Below are 27,038 nucleotides of genomic sequence, written 5' to 3'. Positions count from 1 at the left end.
TTGCCGTGCAACAGGTGGCTTTTATGTGGATTGTGTCTCAGCCTCTACTATCCATTTCAACGTAGGCTTTTTCTCATTTGCCTGATGTGTAGGAGTTGCTCAGCTAGTTTTTGGGTTTCTTTCAGAGAAAATTGTTTCATATGTAGGTGTAGATTTGGTGTGACTATGGGAGGAGGTGAATTCATGATCCTCTTATGTAGCCACTTTGAACGTTTAATGTAGAACTATTTCTCCCTTCAACTGTCTCAGTTTTTGCTTTGAAATATAGTCAGCTCTGTATCTGCAGGTTTCGTATCCACAGGTTCTGCATCCATGGATTTTGGTATTTGTGGTGAGTCAAGGAACCAGTACCCTACAGATACTGAAGGAAAACTGTATTTTGATATCTGTCATTAGGTTTGTAAATGTTTATCATTTTTATGTCTTGCTGTATTGAACCTTTCATTAATATATATATATATTTTTTTTTTTCTTTGTCTCTTATAACCTCTTTTGACTTAAAGTCTATTTTGTTTGATATTAGTATCCCCAGTCCTGCTCTCTTTCGGTTCCTTTTTGCATGGAGTATCTTTTTCCATCCTTTCACTTTTAGTCTTTTTATCTAAAGTGATTCTCTTATAGACAGCATATGGTTGAAGCCTGTGGTTTTATCAGTTCTTCCAAACTCAGTCTTTTGTTTGGAGGATTTAACCTCTTTACATTTAAATAAGTACTTATAAGGAGAGATTTATTTCTGTCATTTTGCTCTTTGTTTTTTTTGTGTGCGCCCTTAAGCGCTTTTGTCCCTCATTTCCTGCATTTCTGTCTTTTGAGAAGTGCTTAAATTTCTTTCTCATTTGCTTTGATATATATTCTTTAGCTATTTTCTTTGTGGTTATCAGAGGGATTATAAATAATATGCTAAAGTTACAACACTCTTAATTTGAATTTATACCCACATTTCAATAACATACAAAAATTCTGCCTGTTTACAGCTCCATCTCCATTGTTTTTGTTTTTTTATGTCACAGAATTACATCCTTATACTTTTGTGACCCCTGAACATAAACTCATAATTCTGTTAAATGCATTCATCTCTTAAATTTTGTAGAAAACGTGATTTGGAGTTACAGATGAAAGTTATACTCATAGTACCTTTAGACTAATTTTTTAAAATGTTAAATCATGTAGGAAAAGAAGTTCAGTTACAAGCCATTGTTACAATACTAGTAGATTTTATAGGCTCATATACTAATTTTATTGAGATCTTTATTTCTCCACATGGCTTCATGTTACTGTCTAGTGTACTTTTATTTTACTTTACAGGACTGCCTTGAGCATTTCTTGGAGGTCATGTCTAGTGGTAACAAACTTCCTCAGCTTTTGTTTATTTGAAAATGTGTTGATTTCTTCCTCACTTTTTTTTTTTTAATATTTATTTATTTGGCTGCACTAGGTCTTAGTTGCGGAACACAGGATCTTTAGTTGCAGCATGTGAACTCTTATTTGCAGCGCGTGGGATCTAGTTCCCTGACCAGGAATCAAACCCAGTCCCCCTGCATTGGGAGCTCGGAGTCTTAGCCATTGGACCACCAGGGAAGTCCCACTTCCTCACTTTTGAAAGAAAATTTTGCCAGAAGGATTGTTGGTTGATGGTTTTCTTCTTTTAGCACTTTGAATATATTGGCCCGCTGTTTTCTGGCCTCCAAAACTTCTGATGAGAAATCTGCTCTTATATTATTGAGGATCCATTGTATGTGATGATTTGCTTTTCTCTTGCTGCTTTCAAAATCTCTCTTTACCCTTGGTTTTTGAAAATTTGATTATGTCTCATTATGACCCTCTTTGAGTTCATCTTGTTTAGAGTTAGTTGAGCTTCTTGAATGTTAGCATTCATGTCTCTCATCAAGTTTGGGACACTTTTTACCATTCTTTCTTTCTTTTTTTTTTTTTTTTTTAATTTTTGGCTGCATTGAGTCTTTGGTGCTACATGCAGGCTTTCTCTAGTTGTGGCGAGCGGGAGCTACTCTTCGTTGCAGTGCGCGGGCTTCTTATTGCAGTGGCTTCTCTTGTTGCAGAGCATGGGCTCTAGGTGCGCAGGCTTCAGTAGTTGTGGCATGCGGGCTCAGTATTTGTGGCTCGTAGGCTCTAGAGTGCAGGCTCAGTAGTTGTGGCGTGTGGGCTTAGTTGCTCCGCAGCATGTAGGATCCTCCCGGACCAGGGCTCAAACCTGTGTCCCCGCATTGGCAGGTGAATTCTTAACCACTGCGCCCCCCAGGGAAGCCCTTTACCATTATTTCTTCAAATAGTCTCTCTTCCCCTTTTCCTCTTGCTTTTCCTACTGGTACTCCCACAATGCATACGCTGGTCCTTGTGGTTGTGTCCCACTGGTCCCTTAGGCTTTGTTTGCTTTTCTTCAGTGTTTTTTCTTTCTGTTCCTCAGTCTCCGTTTCCAATGTCTTATCTTCAAGTTCACTGATTCGTTATTCTGTCTGCTCAAATCTGCCTTTGCATTCCTCTGGCGAATTTTTCATTTTAGTTATTGTACTTTTCAGGTCCAGAATTTCTTTTTGGTTTTCTTTCTTTATACTGATGTTTTCCATTTTGTTCACACATCGTCTTCTTAACTTTCTCCACATCTTCCTTTATTTCTTTGAGCATCTTTAAGCCTTCTGTTTTAAAGTCTTTGTCTGATATATCTGCCATTAAGTCTTTTTCAGGGACAGATTCTTTTGAATATTTTTTTTTCTTTGAATGGGCCATGCTTTTCTGTTTTTTGTATGCCTTTTGATATTTTGTTGAACACTGGACATTTTAATTTAATAATGTGGTAACTCTGGAAATCAGATTCTCCCCCCTTTTCCCCAGTGTTTACACTTTTTTGTTATTGTTTTAGGTTGTTGTTGTTGTTGTTGTTGTTGTTGTAGGCTGTCTGTGTGCTGAGGATCAGCCTGAAGTGTAAACTTAATGTCTAATTATGTCTTTTCTGAGCTTTTACTTGGGTATGTGCAATCATTTTCTAACTTTCCCCACATATTTAGTTTGATTTTTCATGTCCTAGTCTTTAATGTCTGACTCCTGAAAAGGAAAAGGCAAAAATGACGGTGGGAAACAAAAAGCAACAGCTCTTTAAATATCCTTAATGCTACCTCAGCCAGAGGGTAGGGGCTTGCAGCAGTGACTACCCTCCTCTTTGTCTGCATCTCTGTGATCAGCAGCCGCAATCAGCAACTGGAGCACAGATACTCAATATTTGGGGGACAGAGTCCTTTTTGCCCACTCTTGCTCCCCTAAGCTGTGTGCAGGTGGCTTCAAGAACATGTGCACAGCTGCCTGCCATGTTGTTGGAGGGGGCATGGGTAGCTACTACTGTGCTAAGAGCTGAAATTGCCCACGATTTACTGTAATGTATGTTTAAGCCTTCTCCATGAAGTTGCAAGCCTTCAGCAGTCTCCAGAGTTCCAAAAAAGTTATATCAGACAGATTCTGCCACTGCAATTGCTTCCTAGTTGGGGAGATAGGTTCCTGGTGCTTCCTACTCTGCCATCTTCATAGAATCCTAGATCATTGAGTTTTAAACTCAAGTCTTGTGTAGATTTGCTTTAAAAGAAAAAAATCTTCTTGTGAACATCTAATTTTGGGCAAAAAAATATATGCTACTAAGACAAATTTGCAAATAATAAATAAAACTATAAAACCATAAAACCCATATCCCCAATTCATTCAAAATAGCATCATTAATTGTAATGGACCAATGATGTTTTGCTCAAAGTAAGTTACTGCTATGAATGAGAATATGCAGGTTATCTTTTTATTTTGTGGTAATATATACATAACATAAAACTTACCATTTTAACCCTTTTAGAGTATATAGTTTAGTTCACATTGTTGTGCAACCATCACATCATTATCCATCTCTAAAATAATTTCATTGTCCCACAGAGAAACTTTGTACCCAGTAAACAATAACTCCGCATTTTTCCCTTTCTCAGCCACAAGTTCTTTCTTGAGTTCTGCATATCTATCCTTTAATGTGATTACTTAGTTCTCTTATCAGTTTGCTCTGTTGGAAATACCTTGAAATTTTCATCCGTAGTTTGCTGTGTCATTGTTTAGTATTCACTTGGAAGGAACTCATTTATATGAAGATTACCTCTGTTCTTTTTTTCATTAGCTTTATTTAATTTTCAAAACACAAATACAAAAGAGCATGTTGTAGTCTCTCAGATGACATAGAATATACTTATAGTGATATTTTAAATTAGCATTAAAACAAAGTTTAAAAAGTTTCTACGGGCTTTATACAAGTTTTGAATTACCAGTGTGAAGATATAGTTAGGTTATTCTTTATAGACATGGTATATGGTCATAAGAACATAGGCTAATGTAGTGGAATTAGAAATAGAAAAGGAGGGATAGCTATGTGGGGGAGCAGAAAAGATGACCTTAGATCCAGATGTGAGAGGAGTAATAGAGCAAGGGTGACCCTCAAGAAATGGAACCTGCTATATCAAGGGACAGATTTTATCATTAACAAGAGTAGGGAAATTTGAAGGAAAAACTAATTTGAAGAAGAAAACATTTGATGCTTTATCAAGTTAAATTTACCTTGCAGGAAGAAGAGATGATTAAAGGTGTGTTTTAGGAGTTACTGGCATAAAAGAGCTAAGATTAATCATCAAATATTCTTCTGGAATGAGAGAATGCATATTCAGAAGAGCAGAGGCAAGAGTGTTAGGGTTTTCTTCTAACACCGGAGACAAAAGGCAGGGACAGTGGAAGACCCAAGATGTAGAATGAGAATCAGGATAATCATGCCCCAGAAGGAAAGGAAAGCATGTTTAAGATAGTGGGAGTCAGCAGTGTAGAATGTGGCTGATAGCATGATGGCAAGAAAGGATTACAAAAAATAAAATATCATTTATTGTGATTATTTGCTGAAATTTTACTTTTTTCAAGGAAAACAGAGCTATATGTTTTCAGTGCAGAATATCTGATCACAGTGTTGTTTAGAGATTATGCTATTCGTTATTCGTTTGGAATTTTTGCCTCTATTCTCTTCAATTTCGCAAGAATCTCTTTCTTAGTATAAAATGCTCTGTGATACTTCACTTGTTTTAGAAGTTGAAGGTAGCTCATTTATTTTGTTTTTAGGTTCATCATATCTTTTAAAATAGTTTGAGGTGTCTTGGGATATCAGACATTTAGGTTGGAACACTTTAAATATTCCAGCCTAAACAGACATTTTAATTTTACAAAGTACTCCTGTTATAATTTATTTTATAGCTGTTTCTAATATGTAGAAAAATGGTATTATAACTTGGTTAGGTTTGTTTTATATTGAGATTAATGATTGCAGTGTTAGTAGCCACATTGGTTTTAAGAAAAATCTTACTAGTTTTAATGGGAAGAGAGTAAGAAGGATAAAATGGGAATGGTTTGAAGAAATTTATAGATATTAGTTGAAACTCTTGTTAGTGGTTTCTTAATTGAAGTAATTATTTGTGGCATTTGCTTTTTAGAAAATCATTTCGAGAAATATACCAAGCAGATTCTGAAGGATGGGAATTGTCAAAAGATCTGAGAAGTCATCTTGGACATTTAGAATCAGAACTTCAGTTTCTAAGTACGCTTACTGGCATCAGTATAAGACATTACTCCAAGAAGACAGAGGACCTAACGAGCACTGAGATGACAGAAAAGAGTAAGCATTAGATTTTTTCTTTTTTCTTTTTATTTTTTTTGGCTGTGCTGTGTGGCTTGTGGGATCTTAGTTTCCCAACCAGAGATTGAACCTGGGCCCACGGCAGTGAAAGTGCTGAGTCTTAACCACTATGCATCCAGGGAATTTCCAGAGTAAGCATTAATTTTAATCTAGAAGTGGTATTGAAGTTTACCTTATTATACATAGGAAATTGGTTGTCTTATCATTGAATTAAAATTCTGCAAGATAACGATTTGAATGTGTGGTTGTGGTAAACTTGTTTTGTCAAGTGTCTATTCAATATCACAGTGTGTGTAATACTCTTAAAAGCTGCCTGAGGTAGATATTAAAGAAGACACAGTCTGTCATTAAGTAACTTAATAGTCAAGTAACAGCCATAAGCAATTTTAAGAACAGTAGCAGCATTAATTTGTAAATCTTAGCTGTTGTTCACTACTGACATGAGAGCAGTGTCATCTGTGGTGCTCTGCTGCTAATGAACATGGCCTTGTGGCCAAGATAAATATTTCAAGAGCTGGACCATTTGGCAGAGGAGGGTTTCTGGTCCCAATGACTTACGTTTTATTACCAAGGATCTGTGATGCACTAACAAGTAAGGGGAAGCTAATTCAGCTGTGCGATTGGATGTTGGGAACTTGGTTTAGAAGAAGGAATCACTTTAGGAAATGCTTCCTGATTTTTCCACCAAAATAACCCTTATGACCAGGGAGAGGAAGAGTGACCCTCAGAAGGTGGTGGGCAGCTCACCTGAGTGAAACTTTGAATTACATGTAGAAATGAAATTTAGACACTTCAAGTACTTGAAAGGAATAGATGGAATACAGAGAATATGGAGAGTGAGATTTTACTGTACAAAAGTCTCAGTCTTTCTATTTTGTGCCCCAGGTTTACCCCATCTGTAGAGGTACTTGGTGGTGCCCATTCAGAATGCCTTTGAATGGGCTTGATTCTGAGCTTTCCCCATTGCTGGCTTAGGTTTTAATTTTCCTGGATCTGCCAGGTTAGTTCCACTTTTTCGTGTAATATCTAGCTTATCCATCTGATTTTCAGCTTCTAAAATTAGGTTACTCTCATCTTTTTCTCTTTATCCTTGTAAAATTGTGCCCTTCTGGGGGAAGGGGCAACATAGGGGTAGATTAAGAGGTACAGACCATTAGATATAAAACAAGCTACGAGGATATATTATACAACATGGGGAATATAGCCAATATTTTATAATAACTGTAAATGGAGTATAACCTTTAAAAATTGTGAATCACTATATTGTCCACGTGTAATGTATATGTATTGTACAGCAACTATACTTCAGTTTAAAAAAAAAAGAGAATCGTGGGGACTTCCCTGGTGGCACAGTGGTTAAGAATCTGCTTGCCAATGCATGGGACACGGGTTTGAGCCCTGGTCCCGGAAGATCCCACATGCCGCGGAGCAGCTAAGTCCATGTGCCACAACTACTGAGCCTGTGCTCTAGAGCCCGCGAGCCACAGCTACTGAGCCCGTGTGCCACAACTACTGAAGCCCACTCGCCTAGAGCCCGCATGCCTCAACTACTGAGCCCATGTGCCGTAACTACTGAAGCCCGTGCGTTCTAGCGCTCACGTGCCGCGACTACTGAGCCTGTGTGCTGCAACTACTGGAGCCTGCATGCCTAGAGCCCATGATCTGCAACAAGAGAAGCCACCACAATGAGAAGCCCTCGCACTGCAACGAAGAGTAGCCCCCACTCACCACAACTGGAGAAAGCCCATGCGCAGCAACGAAGACCCAACGCAGCCAAAAATAAATAAAATTTAAAAAAAAAGAAGCTCTACCTATTTCTTTAAAAAAATAAATAAATAAAAATAAAAATTAAAAAAAAGAGAATTGTGCCCATTTAAAAATACCTTCATTAGCAAAAGTAGATGGTAATAAAGTCAGAATAATGGTTATCTCTTGCTGGGGACATAGTGTATAGCCTGGAAAGGGCATGAGGGAACGTTATGGGGTACTTTAAACTTTCTGTATCTTGATCTTAGTGGTGGTTACATGGGAAACACTTGTAAATATATCTATATCTATATCTATATCTATATATCATACTGTATACTTAAGAATAGGGCATTTTATGCATTTGAGTGTATTCATGTTATACCTAAAAAAAATACTTTTGCTGTCATTTTAGTAAAGTTTTGAGAGTTAACTGAGGTAAATACATGGATTTAATTTATTGTCTAACTAGAACCAGATAATGTTGAAAAAATGAAAAATATCTAACAGTTATCATGATTCAAATTTGTCTAGGGTCATACTAGCATATTTCTGTTTCTTACCTTAATCTTTGGTATAATCGATAACTAGAAAGTACAAGTTGTCTTTAATCTTATTTTGCAAAGGCGATCAATTTGGTGTACATTCTTCCAGGTATTTTCAATGCAAATACATTCTCACACATACACCCACATATATTATAGGTATCCACACAAAATTAAATAATAGATATTTAAAGGAAATTGTTTTTTGCAAACAAAAATATTTATTTTTCTGATTTACAGGTATAAAGAAAGTTCTGCAGAGACACAGATTATCAGGAGATTGCCACATGATTACGTTTCAACTTGAATTTCAGCTTCTGGAAATCCAGGTAAATTAAGAATACATTGTGATAGATAACACAGATTCTGCTGCTATGAAATAAAAACTCCCACACCCCAGTCTTCAGCAGTGGCTGAGTTGAGGAGACATTCTTGAGCTAGGGCCCCCTTGTAGCACATTTGTGCAAAGTGGTACCATTAAAAAAATTTTTAAGTATGAATACCCCAGCAACTGCATACAGTAGGATTGTTGCTGAAAGCATAGTGCTTTATTGGAGGGCAGGTAGTAAGATGTTCCTGGGCTTCCAGTGCAAGCCCTGAGGTCATGGGAACAGTCTTGGATGCCCTCAGTCGTCAGCTGATATCTCAGTCATCTATTATCTATTATCTATTGCTGCTTAACATTTTCTCCCAAATTTAACAGCTTAAACCAATAAAACACATTTATTATCTCACAATTTTCTGTGTGTCAGGTATTTGGGAGCAGCACAGTTGGTGTTCTTGCTCAGGGCCTCTCCTATAGTTGTGGCCATGTGGGATTACTACAACCTGAAGACTGCTCAGGGCTGGAGGGTTAGACTTCAAGGTGGTTCATGGTTATGCCAGCAAGTTATACAGGACTGCTGAGAAACAACATGGGAGGAAGATACTCTTGGTTAGGATTTTCACATAAAATCAGAAAGCAGACAGAATATTAACATGCAGCCCCTGGCCAGGATAGGGCAGAACAAGGCTCAGACATCTTCAAAGTCTGGCTCCAAGAAGAATGGGATCCAGGCATAATTTTGAGAAATGATCAATCCTGGGCACATGCTTTGATAGCAAAAGGCAATTTCAACCCGTTGGTTTTATGAGTTTGGGCCTACAGGGAGTATGTGTAGAGGAGAGGAACAGGGAAGGGCAGGCACGCTGCCTTGGCCTCAGTTCATCAGATAACTAAAGTGGATGTAGACCAGTTGTCACAACCAAGTCATATGGATCTGCTGCTTGCTTGCATTCGCAGTCATGTGCCGGAGTTCCTCATGCTTATCCTCAGCCACAGAAACATCCTCAAGTTGTCCCTTTTTGTATGCAACAGGAGTTGATGTCACATATCAAAAACTGCCCCCAACTAGTCAGGAGTAATTGGGTCCAGGTATCTGGGCTAGAGGTTTTGCTTCTTGAATACTCTTTGCAGTCTATGTCCCTGGTTGTCACCACAGACCCTGGCAGGCTGAGAACTGACTGAGGGATATCTAGGCCTCTCATCTGATGGCAGAGTTTCCAGCTTGCTCCCACCTCAGAGTATCCCCTTTTAGTCTGTCAAAGTGACCAAGAACATCCACAGTGTGGCATTGCCAAAGCCGGTTGAGTAGGATGTCATGGACATGGGTGATGAGTGTCCCTAGGGAAGGTAAACTGTTCCCAGGTTGGCACCAGGCCTTGGAGCCATGCAGAGTCACCAAGATGATATTGTAGTTCTGTATGACCTCAAAAATCATCTGCTGAAGACTAAAACAGAATATGGACCCAAATGGGTTGATCTCATTTAGGATGAAAAGCCCATGCCAGGACTCCAGACTCTCCTTTGTGTGGCCCAGGAATTCCTGGATGTTGTCTCATTGCATAAGGATGCATAGTTGGACAACTGCCTTTTCTTTCTTTATGCCTAATGTGATCCTAAGCTCAGAGTGGTGAGATACCAAATGCTTACCTGCATTCTGGCCTCCATTAATGGCCAGGCCTATAATCTGTGTCGGGTTGGCAGAGTCAGACGTCTGAGGTCTAGTTCAGTGTCTGAGAACATCTGCACTATCAGTGTATACATTGTCCAGGAAACTGCTCAGGGGCATCCTAGTAGCCTTGGGGTCCTACAGGCTTTTTCTGCTGTTGGCATTCACCTTTTTTATAGTCACTCCCTGACTTATCTGGAGAGAAGCTAGACTGCTAGCAAAATTAGGCTTATCCTTGGGAGGCTGTCCACAAGTCCAACTGAAAAAAGAAAGACCATCTGAAGTTGAGGTGAACGAGCTGCTCAGTGGAGCTATACATTCCAGGATAGGTTGTGGCCAAAGATTGATTAGTGTGCTCATTAGTGGGGCTTTGGCCTGAGAGATAAAATAGACTGGAATATTTTAATTTCATTTTGTTGAAGTTCCATACTGTGGTCACCTTAAGCCTCTGAAGAAAAGCATCAAGTGGTAATTTGATCACATCATGAGTTAGATCAAGGATGAGGTTTGAGTTTGGGGGCATTTTTTAGAATGTAACATGCTTCTGAAGAATGGCTATTACCTGACCAGAGGCATTCCCAGCATGAACTGGCACTGAGCCCCTGCAGCTCCCACAGTAGCTTAGCTTGATGGTCCTGGGTGGCCACCATGAAGCCACATAGACAGGACCAGAGCCGTGTGGGCCCTACCATACAGGACGTGCTACCCCTGCTATAGTGGCTATGCTTCCTACCTCCTACCAGGCAGTAATGGCACCAGCCCAGACCTCACCTTTTAAGCTAATATTCTGATCCTCATACCACCAAAGCATGATTGAAAATTTTGTAACCATTTAGTATTGGCCTAAAGTTATACTGTTAGCTCACATGCTGAATGAATTAGAATTAGTTGAGCTGCACATAACAGAAAACTTAAAAATAAGGAAGGTTCAGAGTACTAGAAGTTTATTTCTCTATTGCTTAAACAAAATTGCAGGATATGTTTTCAAGGGCTAGTATGGTGGTTTCATGATCATCAGGCTCTGCCATCACACATGTGACTTCCAAATCATGGTGCAATTATCACTTTAGCATTTCAGACATTGAAAAAGGGCTGAGCAAACCAGGGCTCATCTTTTCTATTGAAGGACACTTCTCAGAAGTTGTAACACCCATCATTTTCACCTACATTCCAATGGCCATTAAATTAGTGCAAGGGAGGCTGGGAATTTAGTCTTCATTATGCATGGCCATGTAGCCAGTGAAAAAATTGGAGCAAGAATGAAGTACAAATATTGGGGACTACCAGCAGTTTCTGTCCTACGTGCTTTAGGGGATGCAGGGGAAAAAAAATCTAAGGAGAGGAACAATTTATATTCTTTGAAAGACATAGAACACAGTAATTGCTGAATCTCTAAAGGGACATAAGTTGTCATTATATACATTTCAAAGTATGTAGGTGCTTTTCAACTGCTTGGTTTTACCTAATTTGCTACAAAAAGAGCATGCTGTCCCAGGCTATGTTAAGAACACTCCCTTTCTCTCTGCACCTTTCCAGTTTTATGATTTTTTTTATTTATTGGTAAACCCTCAGATGTTCTAGACCTACTTGGGTAAGTATATTTTTAGAACTATATCTCTAGTGGAATTGCCAGCTTAAAGGAGATTTACATGTAAATTCTGATTGATAGTACCAAACTGCCTTCTAAAATAATTTTACCATTTTACGTGTTGAGCAGATTTTTATAGTTGAGACTGATAGAAAAAAAGCAGTCGTAAATAAATAGCAACCTTCTGTGTTCTAAAACACTTTTTAAAACAAAATTTCCACTAGAGGGAGATGTTTAACTATCAGAAAATTAAAAAGTAACCTAAACAATAAAATTATCTTACTTATAGAATATTGTTATAATAAAATCATGGTAGTACAATGTTAGAAACCAAAGTGACCTAAAATCATATTAATAGAATGCTGGCACCAAAAGTGACCTTATAGATTATCTAGGTCAACCCTCTTATAGGGAAATACACCCAGAATGTTTGAATGATTACCCATGTTGGCACAGCTGTTATTGTCAGATGCAGTTGGAGCATACAACTCTTTTCCCCAGATTTACTCTCTGGTGTTGTTAGTGCTATTGTACTGTTTGTGAGGAGTTACAAGAACGTGAGAATTAACATGTGTCAGCATTCATAGTCCATGCAGCATAATAAGTCAAATGGGTGGCAGTTTCTGGGGGAAGTGACAGTTAAGTATGTTTTCATAACTACTCTCCCTGAAATGCAATGAAATGAAAAAAAAGATTCAAAAATAGGGAAAATTTTAAATTAAAAAGAATATTTGGTCCTGGCACAACTTCAACTACTGGGAGCTATAAAAAATAAAATTGGCAGCTTGGATAATCACAAAGGTTTGAGAGACAACCAAGAACTAGGGCAGGGTTGAACAGTAAGGTTCATCTCCTACACAAGGCCAGCCCTTCAAGACTGGAGAGGTGACTGTTTCATCTAATGCATAGAAACCAACATAGATAATCAAGTAAAATGAAGAAACAGGGGAATATGTTCAAAACAAGAAAGAACAAGATAAAACCTCAGGAAAAATCCTTAATGAAACAGAGATAAGTAATTTACCTGATAAAGAGTTCAAAGTAATGGTCATAAAGGTGCTAGCCAAACTCAGGAGAAGAATGGATGAAAACATGAACTTCAACAAAGATACGGAAAGTATAAGAAAGTTCCAAACAGAAGTCCCCAAGCTAAAGAGTACAGTAACTGAACTGAAAAATACATCGGAGATTTTAACAGCAGACAACATGAGACAGAAGAAGAGATCAGTGAACTCAAAGACAGGGCACAGGAGTTCACCAAATCAAAGCAGCAAAAAAGAAAAAGAATGAAAAAAAAGTGAAGATAGCTTAAGGGGTTTATGGGACAACATGAAGTGTGCTAACATTCACATTATAAGGAGTCTCAGAAGGAGAAGAGAAAGGGTCTGAAAACATATTTGAAGAAATAATGGTGGAAAACTTCCCTAAACTGTAAAAACAGTTAGCCAGATCCAGGAACCCCCGAGAGTTCCAAATAATAGGAACCGCAAAAACCCCACACCGACACATTAAAATCAAAATATCAAAATTTGAAAACAAGGAGAGACTCTTAAAAGCAGCAAGAGAAAAACAATTGTTATGTACAAGGGAACACCCTAAAGACCTTAAGCAGATTTTTCAGCGGAAACTTTGCAGGTCAGATGAGAGTGGCATATGTATTCAAAGTGCTGAAAGAAAAAAATTTCCAACCAAGAATTATCAACCTGGCAAAGTTATCATTCAGAATCGAAGAAGAGGTAAAAGAATTTTGCAGATAAGCAAAAGCTAAAGGAGTTCATCACCACTAAACCAGCCTTAAAAGAAATGTTAAAGGGATTTCTTTAAGCTGAAAAGAAATGGCACTAATTAGTAACAGGAAAACGTGAAAGTATAAATCTCACTGGTAAATGTAAATATGTAGTATAGGTAGTGAATTCATCACTTATAAAGCTAATACAAAGGTTAAAAGACAAAAATAGTAAAAACAACTAAGTACAATAATTATTTAAGGGATATACATGATAAAAATATGTAAAACGTAAAATCAAGAACATAAAACGTTGAGGGGGAGAGTAAACATGTAGAGCTTTGGAATGTGTTTAAGTTGTTATCAACTTAAAAGAGACTGTTATAAATGTAAGTTGTTATTTGTAAGCCTCATGGTAACCATAAAGCTGAAACCTATAGTAGATACACAAAAGGTAATGAGAAAGGAATATTAGCATACTACTAAAGAAGGTCATTTAACCACAAAGGAAGAAAGCAAGAGAAGAACAGAGAAACTACAAAACACTAGAAAACAATGAACAAAGTGACATTAAGTACATATCTATCAATAATTACTTTAAATGTAAATGTACTAAATTCTCCAATCAAAAGAAATAGAGTAGATGAACAAATAAAAAACAAGACCCCTCTGTACGCTGCCTACAAGAGACTCACTTCAGGGCTTCCCTGGTGGCGCAGTGGTTAAGAATCCACCTGCCAATGCAGGGGACATGGGTTCGAGCCCTGGTCCGGGAAGATCCCACATGCGGCGGAGCAACTAAGCCCGTGCACCACAACTACTGAGCCTGTGCTCTAGAGCCCGTGAGCCACAACTACTGAGCCCATATGCCACAACTACTGAAGCCCATGCACCTAGGGCCTGTGCTCTGCAACAAGAGAAGCCACCACAATGAGAAGCCCATGCACTGCAATGAAGAGTAGCCCCCGCTCGCCGCAACTAGAGAAAAGCCCTCATGCAGCAATGATGGCCCAACACAGCCAAAAATAAATAAATAAATAAAATTAAAAAAAAAGAGAGAGACTCACTTCAGGTGTAAGGACACACACAGACTGAAAGTGAAGGGGTGGAAAAATATATTCCATGCAAATGAAAACCAGAAGAAATCTGTGGTAGCTATACTTATATCAGACAAAATAGACTTTTAAAAAAAGGCGATAATAAGGGACAGGAGGGCACTACATCATGCTAAAGGGGTCAATTCAATAAGAGGATATAACATTTATAAATATTTATGCACCCAGCAGAGGAGCACCTACATATACAAAGCAAATATTGACAGACCTAAAGGAGAAACAGACAGCAATATAATAATAATTGGGGACCTTAAATTGATCATACATCAATGGATAGATCAGGGAGAAAATCAATAAGGAAACATTGACCTTAAAGAACACGTTAGACCAGGTTGACTTAACAGAATTATATAGAACATTCCTTCCAAAAGCAACACCATACACATTCTTTTCAGGTATATATGGAACATTCTCCAGGATAGAACATATATTCTTAACTTATATAAGTCTTAAATATAAAAAAGTTGAAATGATGTCAAGCATCTTTTCCAACCACAGTGGTATGGCTAGAAATCAATTACAAGAAGAATGCTGGAAATTTCACAAATATGTGGAGATTAAAAACATGCTACTGAACAACCAATGGGTCAAAAAAGAAATGGAAGCAAAATAAAGAAATACCTTGAGACTAATGAAAATGGAAATACAACATACCAAAACTTATGGGCTGCAGTAAAAGCAGTTCTGAAAGGGAAGACCATAGCAATATATGCCCATCTGAAGAAACAAGAAAAATCTCAAACAACCTAACTTCATACCTCAAGGAACTGAGGTATAAAGATAAAGAAGAACAAATGAAGCCCAGAGTTACCAGAAGGAAGGGAATAACATAGATCAGAGGGAATTCCCTGGTGTTCCAGTGGTTGGGACTCTGTGCTATCACTGCCAAGGGCCTGGGTTTGATCCCTGGTGGGGGAACTAAGATCCTGCAAGCCACTTGGTGGGGCCAAAAACAAACAAATAAACAAGGCAAACAAAAAACCTATGAACATAGATCAGAACAGAAACAAGTGAAATAGAGACTAAAAAGACTTTAGAAAAGATCAGTGAAATTAAGAGCAGATTCTTTGAAAGGATAATCAAAATTGATAAATCTTTAGCTAGACTCGCCAAGAAAAAAAAAAACTCAGATAAAATCAGAAATGAAAGGTGAGTCATTACAACTGCTACCACAGGAATACCAAGGATCATAAGAGACTACTGTGAACAATTATGCACCAACAAATGGATAAACTCCTAAAAACAACCTTCCAAGACTGAATCAGGAAAAAATAGAAAATCTGAACAGACCAGTTACTAATAGGGAGATTGAATCACTAATTTAAAACCTCCCAACTAACTAAAATCCAGGACCAGATGGCTTCACTGATGACTGCTACCAAACATTTAAAGAGGAATTAATACCAGTGCTTCTCAAACTCTTCCAAAAAGAGGAGGAACACTTCTGAACTTACTTTACAAGGCCAGCTTACCCTGATATCCCAAACAGACAAGGGCACAGAAAAGAAAATTATAAGCCAATATCCCTGGTGAACATAGATGTAAAAATCTTCAACAAAATATTAGCAAACTAAATTCAGCAATACATTAGAAGGATCATTCACAATGATCAAGTGGAACTTATTCCAGGGATGCAAGGATGGTTCAACATTTGCAAATCAATTGATGTGCTACACCACATTAACAAAAAAGGATAAACAATCATATGATTATCTCAATAAATGCAGAAAAAGCATTTGATAAAATTCAGCAACCATTTATGGTAATAACCTCAACAAAGTGGGTATAGAAAAGCTTTTGCACAGAAAAGGAAACCATAAACAAGACGAAAAGACAACCCTCAGAATGGGAGAAAATATTTGCAACCGAAGCAACTGACAAAGGACTAATCTCCAAAGTATACAAGCACCTCATGTAGCTCAATATCAGAAAAGCAAACAACCCAATCCAAAAATGGGCATAAGACCTAAATAGACATTTCTCCAAAGAAGATATACAGATTACCAACAAACACATGAAAGGTTGCTCAACATCACTGATTATTAGAGAAATGCAAATCAAAACTACAATGAGGTATCACCTCACACCGGTCAGAATGGCCATCATCAAAAAATCTACAAACAATAAATGCTGGAGAGGGTGTGGAGAAAAGGGAACCCTCTTGCACTGTTGGTTGGAATGTAAATTGATACAACCACTATGGAGGACAGTATGGAGGTTCCTTAAAAAACTAAAAATAGAACTACTATATGACCCAGCAATCCCACTACTGGGTATATACCCTGAGAAAACCATAATTCCAAAAGAAACATGTACCACAATGTTCATTGCAGCACTATTTACAATAGCCAGGACATGGAAGCAACCTAAGTGTCCATCGACAGTTGAATGGAATATTACTCAACCATAAAAAGAAACAAAATTGACTTACTTGTAGTGAGGTGGGTGGACCTAGAGTCTGTCATACAGAGTGAAGTAAGTCAGAAAGAGAAAAACAAATACCGTATGCTAACACATATATATGGAATCTAAAAAAAAAAAAAAAGGTTCTGACGAACCTAGGGGCAGAACAGGAATAAAGACTCAGACATAGAGAATGGACTTGAGGACATGGGGAGGGGGAAGGGTAAGCTGGGACGAAGTAAGAGAGTGGCCTTGACATATATACACTACCAAATGTAAAATAGATAGCTAGTGGGAAGCAGCTTCATAGCACAGGGAGATCAGCTTGATGCTTTGTGACCACCTAGAGGGGTAGGATAGGGAGGGTGGGAGGGAGACACAAGAGGGAGGGGATATGGGGATATATGTATATGTATAGCTGATTCACTTTGCTATACAGCAGGAACTGATACAACATTGTAAAGCAATTATACTCCAATAAAGATGTTAGAAAAAGATAAAGTTATTATTAAAATGTTAAAAAAAAGTGGGTATGGAGGGAATATACCTCAAAATAATAAAGGACATATATGATAAGCTCACAGCTAACTTCATACTCAATAGTAAAAAGCTGAAAGCTTTTCCTGTAAGATCTAGAATCAGACAAAGGATGCCCGTTCTTGCCGTATTTATCCAACACAGTATTGGAAGTTTTAGCCAGATCAGTTAGATTAAAAAAAAGAAATAAAAGGCATCCAAATTGGAAAGAAAGAAGTCATACTGTCACTATTCATAGATGACATGTTATTATTTATAGAAAACCCTAAAGGCTCCACTAAAAAAAAAAGAACCAAAAAAACTGTTAGAACAAATGAACTAATTCACTTAAGTTGCAGAATACAGAATCAATAAATCTGTTGCATATCTATACACTAATAATGAACTATCAGAGAAATTAAGAAAACAATTTCATTTACAATAGCATCAAAAAGAATAAAATACCTACAAATAAATTTAACCAAGGAGGTGAAAGGGCTGTGCACTGAAAACTATAAGACATTGATGAAAGAAGTTTATAACACAAATAAGTAGAAAGATACTCCATGCTCATAGATAGGAAGAATTAATGTTGTTAAAATGTCCATACTGACAAAAGCTATCTGCAGATTCAGTGCAATCCCTACCAAAATTCCAACGATGTTTTTCACAGAAATAGAAGAAACTCTTAGAATTTGTTTGGAACCACAAAAGATCCCAAATAGCCAATGCAATCTTTTTTTTTTTTTAATAAATGTATTTATTTATTTATTTATTTATGGCTGCATTGGGTCTTCGTTGCTGCACGTGGGCTTTCTCTAGTTGCGGTGAGCGGGGGCTACTCTTCGTTGTGGTGTGCAGTCTTCTCATTGTGGTGGCTTCTCTTGTTGCAGAGCACGGGCTCTAGGCATGCGGGCTTCAGTAGTTTTGGCACATGGGCTTAGTTGCTCCACGGCATGTGGGATCTTCCTGGACCAGGGCTCAAACCTGTGTCCCCTGCATTGGCAGGCGGATTCTTAACCAATGTGCCACCAAGTCCCTCCAAAGCAATCTTGAGAAAGAATAAGCCTGGAGCCATTACGCATCTTGAGTTCAAACTGTATTACAAAGCTATAGTGATCTAAACAATATTGTGTTGGCATAAAATGGATACATATGTCAATGGAACAGAATAGAGAACCCAAGAAATAAACCCATGCATATATGGTCAATTAATTTATGTCAAAACAGCCAAGATTATAGAAAGGGGAAAGGATAGTCTCTTCAATAAATGATGTTGGGAAAACTGGATAGCCACATGCACAAACAACCCAATCAAAAAATGGCCAGAAGATCTAAACAGACATTTCTCCAAAGAAGACATACAGATGGCCAAGAGGCACATGAAAAGATGCTCAACATCACTATTAGAGAAACGCAAATCAAAACTATTTAGATATCACCTCACACCAGTCAGAATGGCAATCATAAAAAAATCTACAAACAATAAATGCTGGAGAGGGTGTGGAGAAAAGGGAAACCTCCTACACTGTTGGTGAGAATATAAATTGGTACAACCATTATAGAGAACAGTATGGAGGTTTCTTAAAAAACTAAAAATAGAGCTACCATATGATCCAACAATCCCACTCCTGGTCATATATCTGGAGGAAACCATAATTCAAAAAGATATATGCACCCCAGTCTTCATTGTAGCACTATTTACAATAGCCAGGACATGGCAGCAACCTAAATGTCCATCAACAGAGGAATGGATAAAGATGTATGTATATACAATGGAATATTACTCAGCCATAAAAAAAGAATGAAATAATGCCATTTGCAGCAACATGGATGGACCTAGAGATTGTCATACTAAGTGAAGTAAGTCAGACAGAGAAAGGTAAATATCATATGATACCATTTATATGTGAAATCTAAAAAAATGGTACAAATGAACTTATTTACAAAACAGAAATAAGAGTCACAGAAGTAAAAAACAAACTTATGGTCACTGGGGGAAAAGGGGAGGGGAGAGATAAATTGGGAGATTGGGATTGACATATACAGACTACTATATATAAAATAGATAACTAATAAGGACATTTAGCACAGGGAACTCTACTCAATACTCTGTAACGACCTATATGGGAAAAGAATCTAAAAAAGAGTGCATGTCTGTATATGTATAACTGATTCACTTTGCTGTACACGTGAAACTAACAGAACATTGTAAATCAACTACACTCCAATAAAAATTAAAAAAAAAAAGTAACCCATATTTGCAGTACTTTTTCTTGGTTACTTTTTCCTATTACTTGGTGCCATTTCATTTTACATATTTTGAAAGTAGTTTTGTCTCTTTATTTTATTTAAAAGTTGACTGTGCTTTGATACAAAAAAGTTTTTTTGTCTCTGTTTTAGAATGAGGAGAGTTTATCTTCTGTTATTACTGACCTCAGCATAATAATGGAACCCACCGAATATTCAGAATTAAGTGAATTTGTGTCTAGGTAAGATATTTTCCTTTTTTTTTCTTAGGAATTTCTTTCAGTTTATAATTTTAAGTTTACCTGTTCTTTTTTCTTGATAAGTAAATATCAAAGTATCTCTGAAAGCATAACACCATTATTGTGGCTTATATTTAAGCCTATATTTTCTATGTCTCTCATTCACTCAATTAAAATTTATTGTACATTCACCATGTGCTAGGCATTAAAATAAAATGTAAGCAAAACCAGATATAATCCTTGATCCTCATGGAATTTATAGCCTAGTAGTGAAGTCAGATTAAATAATTGCAGAAATAAATCTAAAATTATGGTTGTGGCAAATGCTACAAATAAGCGTTGCACAGTGCTGTTGAAGCATGTATCAGGAATTTGACTTTCAGGGAGAACATAGAATAATTTCCTGAAACTTGAGCTGATATCTGAAAAATGAGCAGGCATACACTAACAAAAGAGGTCCTAGATAGGATAGCTTATACATAGGCACTGTGCTAGGGGGGGAACAGGAGGCCAGAGTGTCTGGGAGAGGGCAAGAGCAGGGGAGTATGGTATAAGATGAGGTTAGGAACGTATGTAAGGTCCACACTATGGATTTTGATATAAGGAGTTTGACCATAGTCCTAAGACCAATGTGAAGCTATTGAAAGATTTTAAGCAGAGCCTAAGGAAGACAGAAGTGTGACATCCTGGAAAGAATTATTTTTGATGTTGCAGGGAGAAGGGATTTAAGGGGTGCAAAATTGGATACAGGAGGGTCAGTGACTAGCCTATAAAACAGTTCAGGGAAACAGAAGTTTGTAGTTTGGACTAGAATAATGGTGGTTGAGATAGAGGGCTGAATGGATTTGGGGGATATTTAGGAAGCACAATTGAATAGGCATGGTGTTGGTTAAATAAGAGGAGTCAGGAGTCACTGACAGGTGCTAACTCCTTGGTGATGGTGATTGCATTTGTTGAGATGGGAAAAGTTGGAAGAAGACCATGTCAGATGAGTTGGTGTTCAGTTTGGACATGTTGAACTTAAGTGCCTTTGAAACACTGAAGTAAAAATAAGAAGTAGGAAGCTAAGAAGAGGTGTAGGTAGGAGATATAAACAATGGGGTTATCTGCCAGTGGGTAAAGTTAAAACTTTGAGCAGGAATGAGATTGCCTATGGAGAGAATATAGAGTGAAAATAGGAAAAGGACTGCCACTGAAGCTTAAGGAATTCTAAAATGTCCTGCTGAATAGAATTAAAGGATCATGCAAAGAAATTAGAAAACTGGGAGATGGGAGGAAAACCAGGAATGTGTTGTTGACCATTGACAATTGTATTGACAGTTTTTCTTTCACATCTTTAAAGCAATCCTTCCAGTGTTTACTGGAGTACATGGGTTGTGAAAAGAAGTCTGCTATATTGTTTTTGTGTGTGCATGCATTTTTGGGGTTGCTTTCAAATGTTTCTATTAATATTGTTTTTTGACAGTTTGTGCTCTTTCTAAGGTGTGTTTATGTGAAAATTCCCAACCACATCTTTTCAGATACTTTTTCTGTCCTGTTCTCTTTCTTCTTCTCCAACTCTGATTAGCCATATGTTAGAACATTTGATATATTGTCTCAGTGTTTGGATGCTCTGTTCTATTTCTTTCACTCTTTTTTTCTTTGCATTTCATTTTGGATAATTTCTATTACCCTATCTTAAAGTTCACAGATTCTTTCCTCAGCTGAAGTCCATTCTGCCAATGAGCCCATTGAAGAAATTCTTCATCTCTAATGTAATGTTTTTTTATTTCTAGTGTTTTCATTTGATTCTTAATTTTTCTCTCTCTGCTGAAATTCCCCATTTCTTCATGAATGTTATCTACCTTTTTTCACTAGATCTTTTAACTTAATAATCATAGTTATTTTTTTCTTTAATGTTTTATTATGGAAAATTTTAAATATAAGTTCCCCCACATCTGAAAATAGAGCATTCCTATGAAACCTTTTGTAAGCCAGAATGGTGTAAAGTGAAGAAGCAGTTACCTCAGGACACATTTTGCTAACAGATGTACAAAATAAGTCAAGATACAGCACAAATGCTCACAGACACAGTTCAAAGCTATGGTGGCTTGATGCTGAGATGCTGAGTGTAGTTTCTGGGGAAGGAGCTTGGTGGTGCCACTTTCACTGCTCAGGGTGCATGTTGCCTTTGTGATGGCTCGCTCCAAAACAAACCCTGAATGTTATTTTCACTTTTTGCCTTTTTTCGTAAAAGTGAAAATTCTTCTATCAGATTTCTTTCAATTAGCAAAAAGAGGTAATAATGTAGGTCTTTGGTAAAAGTGAAGTGGTGTGAATCAAACTTTTGAAAAGTGGGGGGATACATGGATATGTAAAAATAATAGTATAATTAACCTGTAGCTACCCATTAGGCACCTTCAACAGTTATCTATTCTTACACATTTTAAACTTTCAATTTGGAAATAATTAGAGACTCACAAGAAGTTGCAATAAAAACAATATACAAGGAGATTTCTATATACACTTCATCCAGCCTCTGAGAGTGATAACATCTTGCATAATTATAGTATACTATCAAAACCAGAAAATTGATATTAGTAAAATCCAGAGAGCTTTTGCAGATTTTACCAGTTTTGCAAGCACTTGTGTGTGTGTAACATTATAACATTATATATTATATATTAACATATATAATATATATTACCTTTTTAACCATTTTTAAATGTACAGTTCAGTGGTATTAAATACATTCGTAATGTTGTACAACCAACACTACCATCCATCTCCATGACTCTTTTCATCTTATAGAACTGAAAATCCATACCCATTAAACAATAGCTCCCCATTTCCTTCTCTGCCCAGCCCCACCATTCTTATTTCTGTCTCTGATTTTTAATCATAGTTATTTTATTTCATTTTAAATTTATTTATTTGTTTGTTTATTTATTTATTTATTTTTGGCTGCGTTGGGTTTTCTTTGCTCTGCGCAGGCTTTGTTTAGTTGCGGCGAGCGGGGGCTACTCTTTGTTGCAGTGCGTGGGCTTCTCATTGCGGTGGCTTCTCCTGTTGCAGAGCACGGGCTCTAGGCGTGCGGGCTTCAGTAGTTGTGGCTCCCGGGCTCTAGAGCGCAGGCTCAGTAGTTGTGGCACACGGGCATAGTTGCTCCACGGCATGTGCGATCTTCCCGGAGCAGGGCTCGAACCCACGTCCCCTGCATTGGCAGGCAGATTCTTAACCACTGCGCCACCAGGGAAGCCCAATGATAGTTATTTTAAAGCCCAAATCTGATATTACCAACATTTGAGTCATCTTTGAGTTCAGTTCTGGTGATTAGTCTACAATAGTTTGTTTTTTCTTGAATTTTTGTGTTCCATAATTTTTTATTGACTGATGGACATTGTCTGTGGAAAACAGTAGAGTCTGAAACAAATAGTATTTATGCCCTGAAATGGGTACATTTCTTTTATCAGGCTCTTAGTATGGGGTTTAATTCAGGGTAGTCAGCAGTTGAGCTGGGTTTGGGATTTTTGTTTCTTTCATTATTTTTAGGCACCAAAGGCTTCAAATTCTTCCAGCAGTGAATTCAAACTCAACTTAAAATTCAGTTCTTCCTTATGCTTAGAATAGGGTTTGGGAATCTGGAGGGTTTTCATCAGTGTTCCAGCTTCATTCTCAACTCTTAGTAGTCCCTGTATATCTGCATTTCAGAGGGGAATGTTTCTCCCTGCACTTGACACTCCCTCAGCAGTAGGTGTTGATGCTTGTTTCTTGGTGCTAGGCTCATGGTGGGAACAAAGGGAGATCTGTGTTCCATGGTCCATCCTTAGTATTGGGCAGGTCCTGCACCTCAGGGGTTGAGAACACCAGTTTTCCTGCTCCTCCTCCCCAGTGCAGCCAAACTCAGCCTGGGTCTGGGGTTGATCTTGCGGGGAGAGAGTTCCTTGCCCCTCCCCCCACACCCCAGGGTTATGCTTGCCTTTGGTGTAGGATCATGCACCCAAAGGGTTTCATACCCCTCCCGTGCAACAGAGGGATTTAAGCTTCTGCCCCTTTTTCCAAAGCAATGGATCTTTCTCTTGGTAGCAGGAGTGTTTTCTGTCCCTCTCCCAGAGTCAAATGGGTTTGACTTTTACTCCTCCCTTGGATGCAAGGGTTTTTTTTTTCTTGCACTGCTTTGCTGCTGCTTCTTTTAGCAGCTTAGGGTTTTTGCTTCCTCCAGAGAGAAGTTCTGGCTTCATTTTGTACCCCAGCAGCAGCTGATCACCTCTTTGTGCCTGTGCCACTGCCACTGAGGGGAGCTCTCTCTGGGCTCCTGCCATGATCTTTCTGGTGGAGTCCCTTTGTGTCTGAGGTTCCCATCTGTTCCAAAATGACATCCACCCCACATTTGTCCTTTAAGTATTTGTTGAAATTTTAGCTGATTTCTTGTTATCCACTTGTATGGTGGCTGCTTCCCTCCCCTATGTTTAAACAAGGGTGAATAGTTTGTGTCCTGTTTCTCCTTAGAGGGAGAAAAATTTTAATTTATTTGGTTGCCTTGTAACCTCAGGTCCTTGATGGGCTCAAGAAAGTTTATGATTTTATAGATTATTCAGATTTTCCATGATGTTAGGTTGAGAGTGGCCTTCTCTGCAGTTTTTTAAATCTTAAGTAGAAGTGGAACTCTTTCTTGGTTTTCTCTGATTCTCATTCTGGAATTTGGGACATATTATTTTTTATCTTCTGCATCCATCTTACCCTTTCTTTATATTTTCTATCTCTTCATATCTTTGTGCTTATTCCTGATTGTTCCTCAGATCTGTATTTCAGTTCAGTAATTATTTCTTCATTTTCTGACTAATCTGCTCTTTTAAAACAAATTTTTTTAAAATTTTTATTGGAGTATAGTTGATTTACAATGTTGTGTTAGTTTCAGGTGTACAGCAAAGTTAATCAGTGATACATATACATATATCATCTCTTTATTTAGATTCTTTTCCCATATAGGCCATTACAGAGTATTGAGTAGGGTTCCATGTGCTATACAGTAGGTCCTAATTGGTTATCTATTTTATATATAGTAGTGTGTATATGTCAATCCCAGTCTCCCATAATCCGCTCTTAAACCCTTATCCATACTGAAGTATAGTTGATTTACAATGTTGTGCCAATCTGTGCTGTACAGCAGAGTGACTCAGTTATACACATATAGACATTCTTTTTTTATATTCTTTTCCATTATGATTTATCACAAGATACTGAATATAGTTCCTTGTCCTATCCATTAGGACCTTGCTTATCCATTCTTTTTTTTTTTTTTTTTAATAAATTTAGTTATTTATTTTTGCCTGTGTTGGATCTTCGTTTCTGTGCGAGGGCTTTCTCTAATTGTGGCAAGCGGGGGCGACTCTTCATCGCGGTGTGCGGGCCTCTCATTATCATGGCCTCTCTTGTTGCGGAGCACAGGCTCCAGACGCACAGGCTCAGCAGTTGTGGCTCACGGGCCTAGTTGCTCCACGGCATGTGGGATCCTCCCGGACCGGGGCATGAACCCGTATCCTCTGCATTGGCAGGCAGATTCCCAACCGCTGTGCCACCAGGGAAGCCCCCTCCATTCTAAATATAATAGTTTGCATCTACCAACCCCAAACTCCCAGTCCATCCCTTTCCCTCTCCCCATTCCCCTTGGCAACCACAACTCTGTTCTCTATGTCTATGACTCTGTTTCTGTTTTGTAGATAGGTTCATTTGTGCCATTTTTTAGATTCCACATATAAGTGATATCAAATGGTATTTGTCTTTCTCTTTCTTTTTTCTTTCAATTTTTTAATATAATTTAATTTATTTTTTTATACAACAGGTTCTTAATAGTCATCAATTTTATACACATGAGTATATACATGTCAATCCCAATCTCCCAATTCATCACACCCCCACCCCCACCACCCCGCCGCTTTCCCCGCTTGGTGTCCATATGTTTGTTCTCTACATCTGTGTCTCAATTTCTGCCCAGCAGAGCGGTTCATCTGTACCATTTTTCTAGGTTCCACATATATGCGTTAATATACGATATTTGTTTTTCTCTTTATGAACTTACTTCGCTCTGTATGACAGTCTCTAGATCCATCCACGTCTCAACAAATGACCCAATTTTGTTCCTTTTTATGGCTGAGTACTATTCCATTGTATATATGTACCACATATTCTTTATCCATTCATCTGTCGATGGGCATTTAGGTTGCTTCCATGACCTGACTATTGTAAATAGTGCTGCAATGAACATTGGGGTGCATGTGTCTTTTTGAATTACGGTTTTCTCTGGGTATATGCCCAGTAGGGATTGCTGGATCATGTGGTAATTCTATTTTTAGCTTTTTAACTAACCTCCATACTGTTCTCCATAGTGGCTGTATCAATTTACATTCCCACCAACAGTGCAAGAGGGTTCCCTTTTCTCCACACCCTCTCCAGCATTTGTTGTTTGTAGATTCTGATGATGCCCATTCTAACTGGTGTGAGGTGATACCTCATTGTAGTTTTGATTTCCATTTCTCTAATAATTAGTGATGTTGAGCAGCTTTTCATGTGCTTCTTGGCCATCTGTATGTCTTCTTTGGAGAAATGTCTATTTAGGTCTTCTGCCCATTTTTGGATTGGGTTGTTTGTTTTTTTAATATTGAGCTGCATGAGCTGTTTATATATTTTGGAGATTAATCCTTTGTCCGTTGATTCGTTTGCAAATATTTTCTCCCATTCTGAGGGTTGTCTTTTCATCTTGTTTATGGTTTCCTTTGCTGTGCAAAAGCTTGGAAGTTTCATTAGGTCCCATTTGTTTATTCTTGTTTTTATTTCCATTACTCTAAGAGGTGGATCAAAGAAGATCTTGCTGTGATTTATGTCAAAGAGTGTTCTTCCTATGTTTTCCTCTAAAAGTTTTATAGTGTCCGGTCTTACATTTAGGTCTCGAATCCATTTTGAGTTTATTTTTGTGTATGGTGTTAGGGAGTGTTCTAATTTCATTCTTTTACATGTAGCTGTCCAGTTTTCCCAGCACCACTTATTGAAGAGACTGTCTTTTCTCCATTGAATATCCTTGCCTGCTTTATCATAGATTAGTTGACCATAGGTGCGTGGGTTTATCTTTGGGCTTTCTATCTTGTTCCATTGATCTATGTTTCTGTTTTTGTGCCAGTACCATATTGTCTTGACTACTGTAGCTTTATAATATAGTCTGAAGTCAGGGAGTCTATTCCT

General features: G+C 37.8%; 1 protein-coding gene across 5 annotated transcripts in view; it reads left to right on the top strand.

Moving 5' to 3' along the window:
- CENPP (centromere protein P) overlaps positions 1-27,038 on the top strand; it is a 215,329-nt gene that overhangs the window by 16,292 nt on the left and 171,999 nt on the right. For all 5 annotated transcript variants that reach the window (XM_082400955.1, XM_082400953.1, XM_082400952.1 and 2 more), the window contains exons 2-4: positions 5,502-5,683; positions 8,236-8,324; positions 19,738-19,826. In XM_082400955.1, coding sequence (XP_082257081.1) covers positions 5,671-5,683; positions 8,236-8,324; positions 19,738-19,826 — 191 coding nt within the window. In that variant the 5' untranslated portion in view covers positions 5,502-5,670. The remainder of the gene's footprint in view (positions 1-5,501; positions 5,684-8,235; positions 8,325-19,737; positions 19,827-27,038) is intronic.

The sequence above is a fragment of the Balaenoptera borealis genome (assembly GCF_965194805.1).
Source record: "Balaenoptera borealis genome assembly, chromosome: 8".
Taxonomy (NCBI): Eukaryota; Metazoa; Chordata; class Mammalia; order Artiodactyla; family Balaenopteridae; genus Balaenoptera; species Balaenoptera borealis.
Note: the sequence above shows the minus strand (reverse complement) of the source record. Positions and strands in the feature narration are given on the sequence as shown.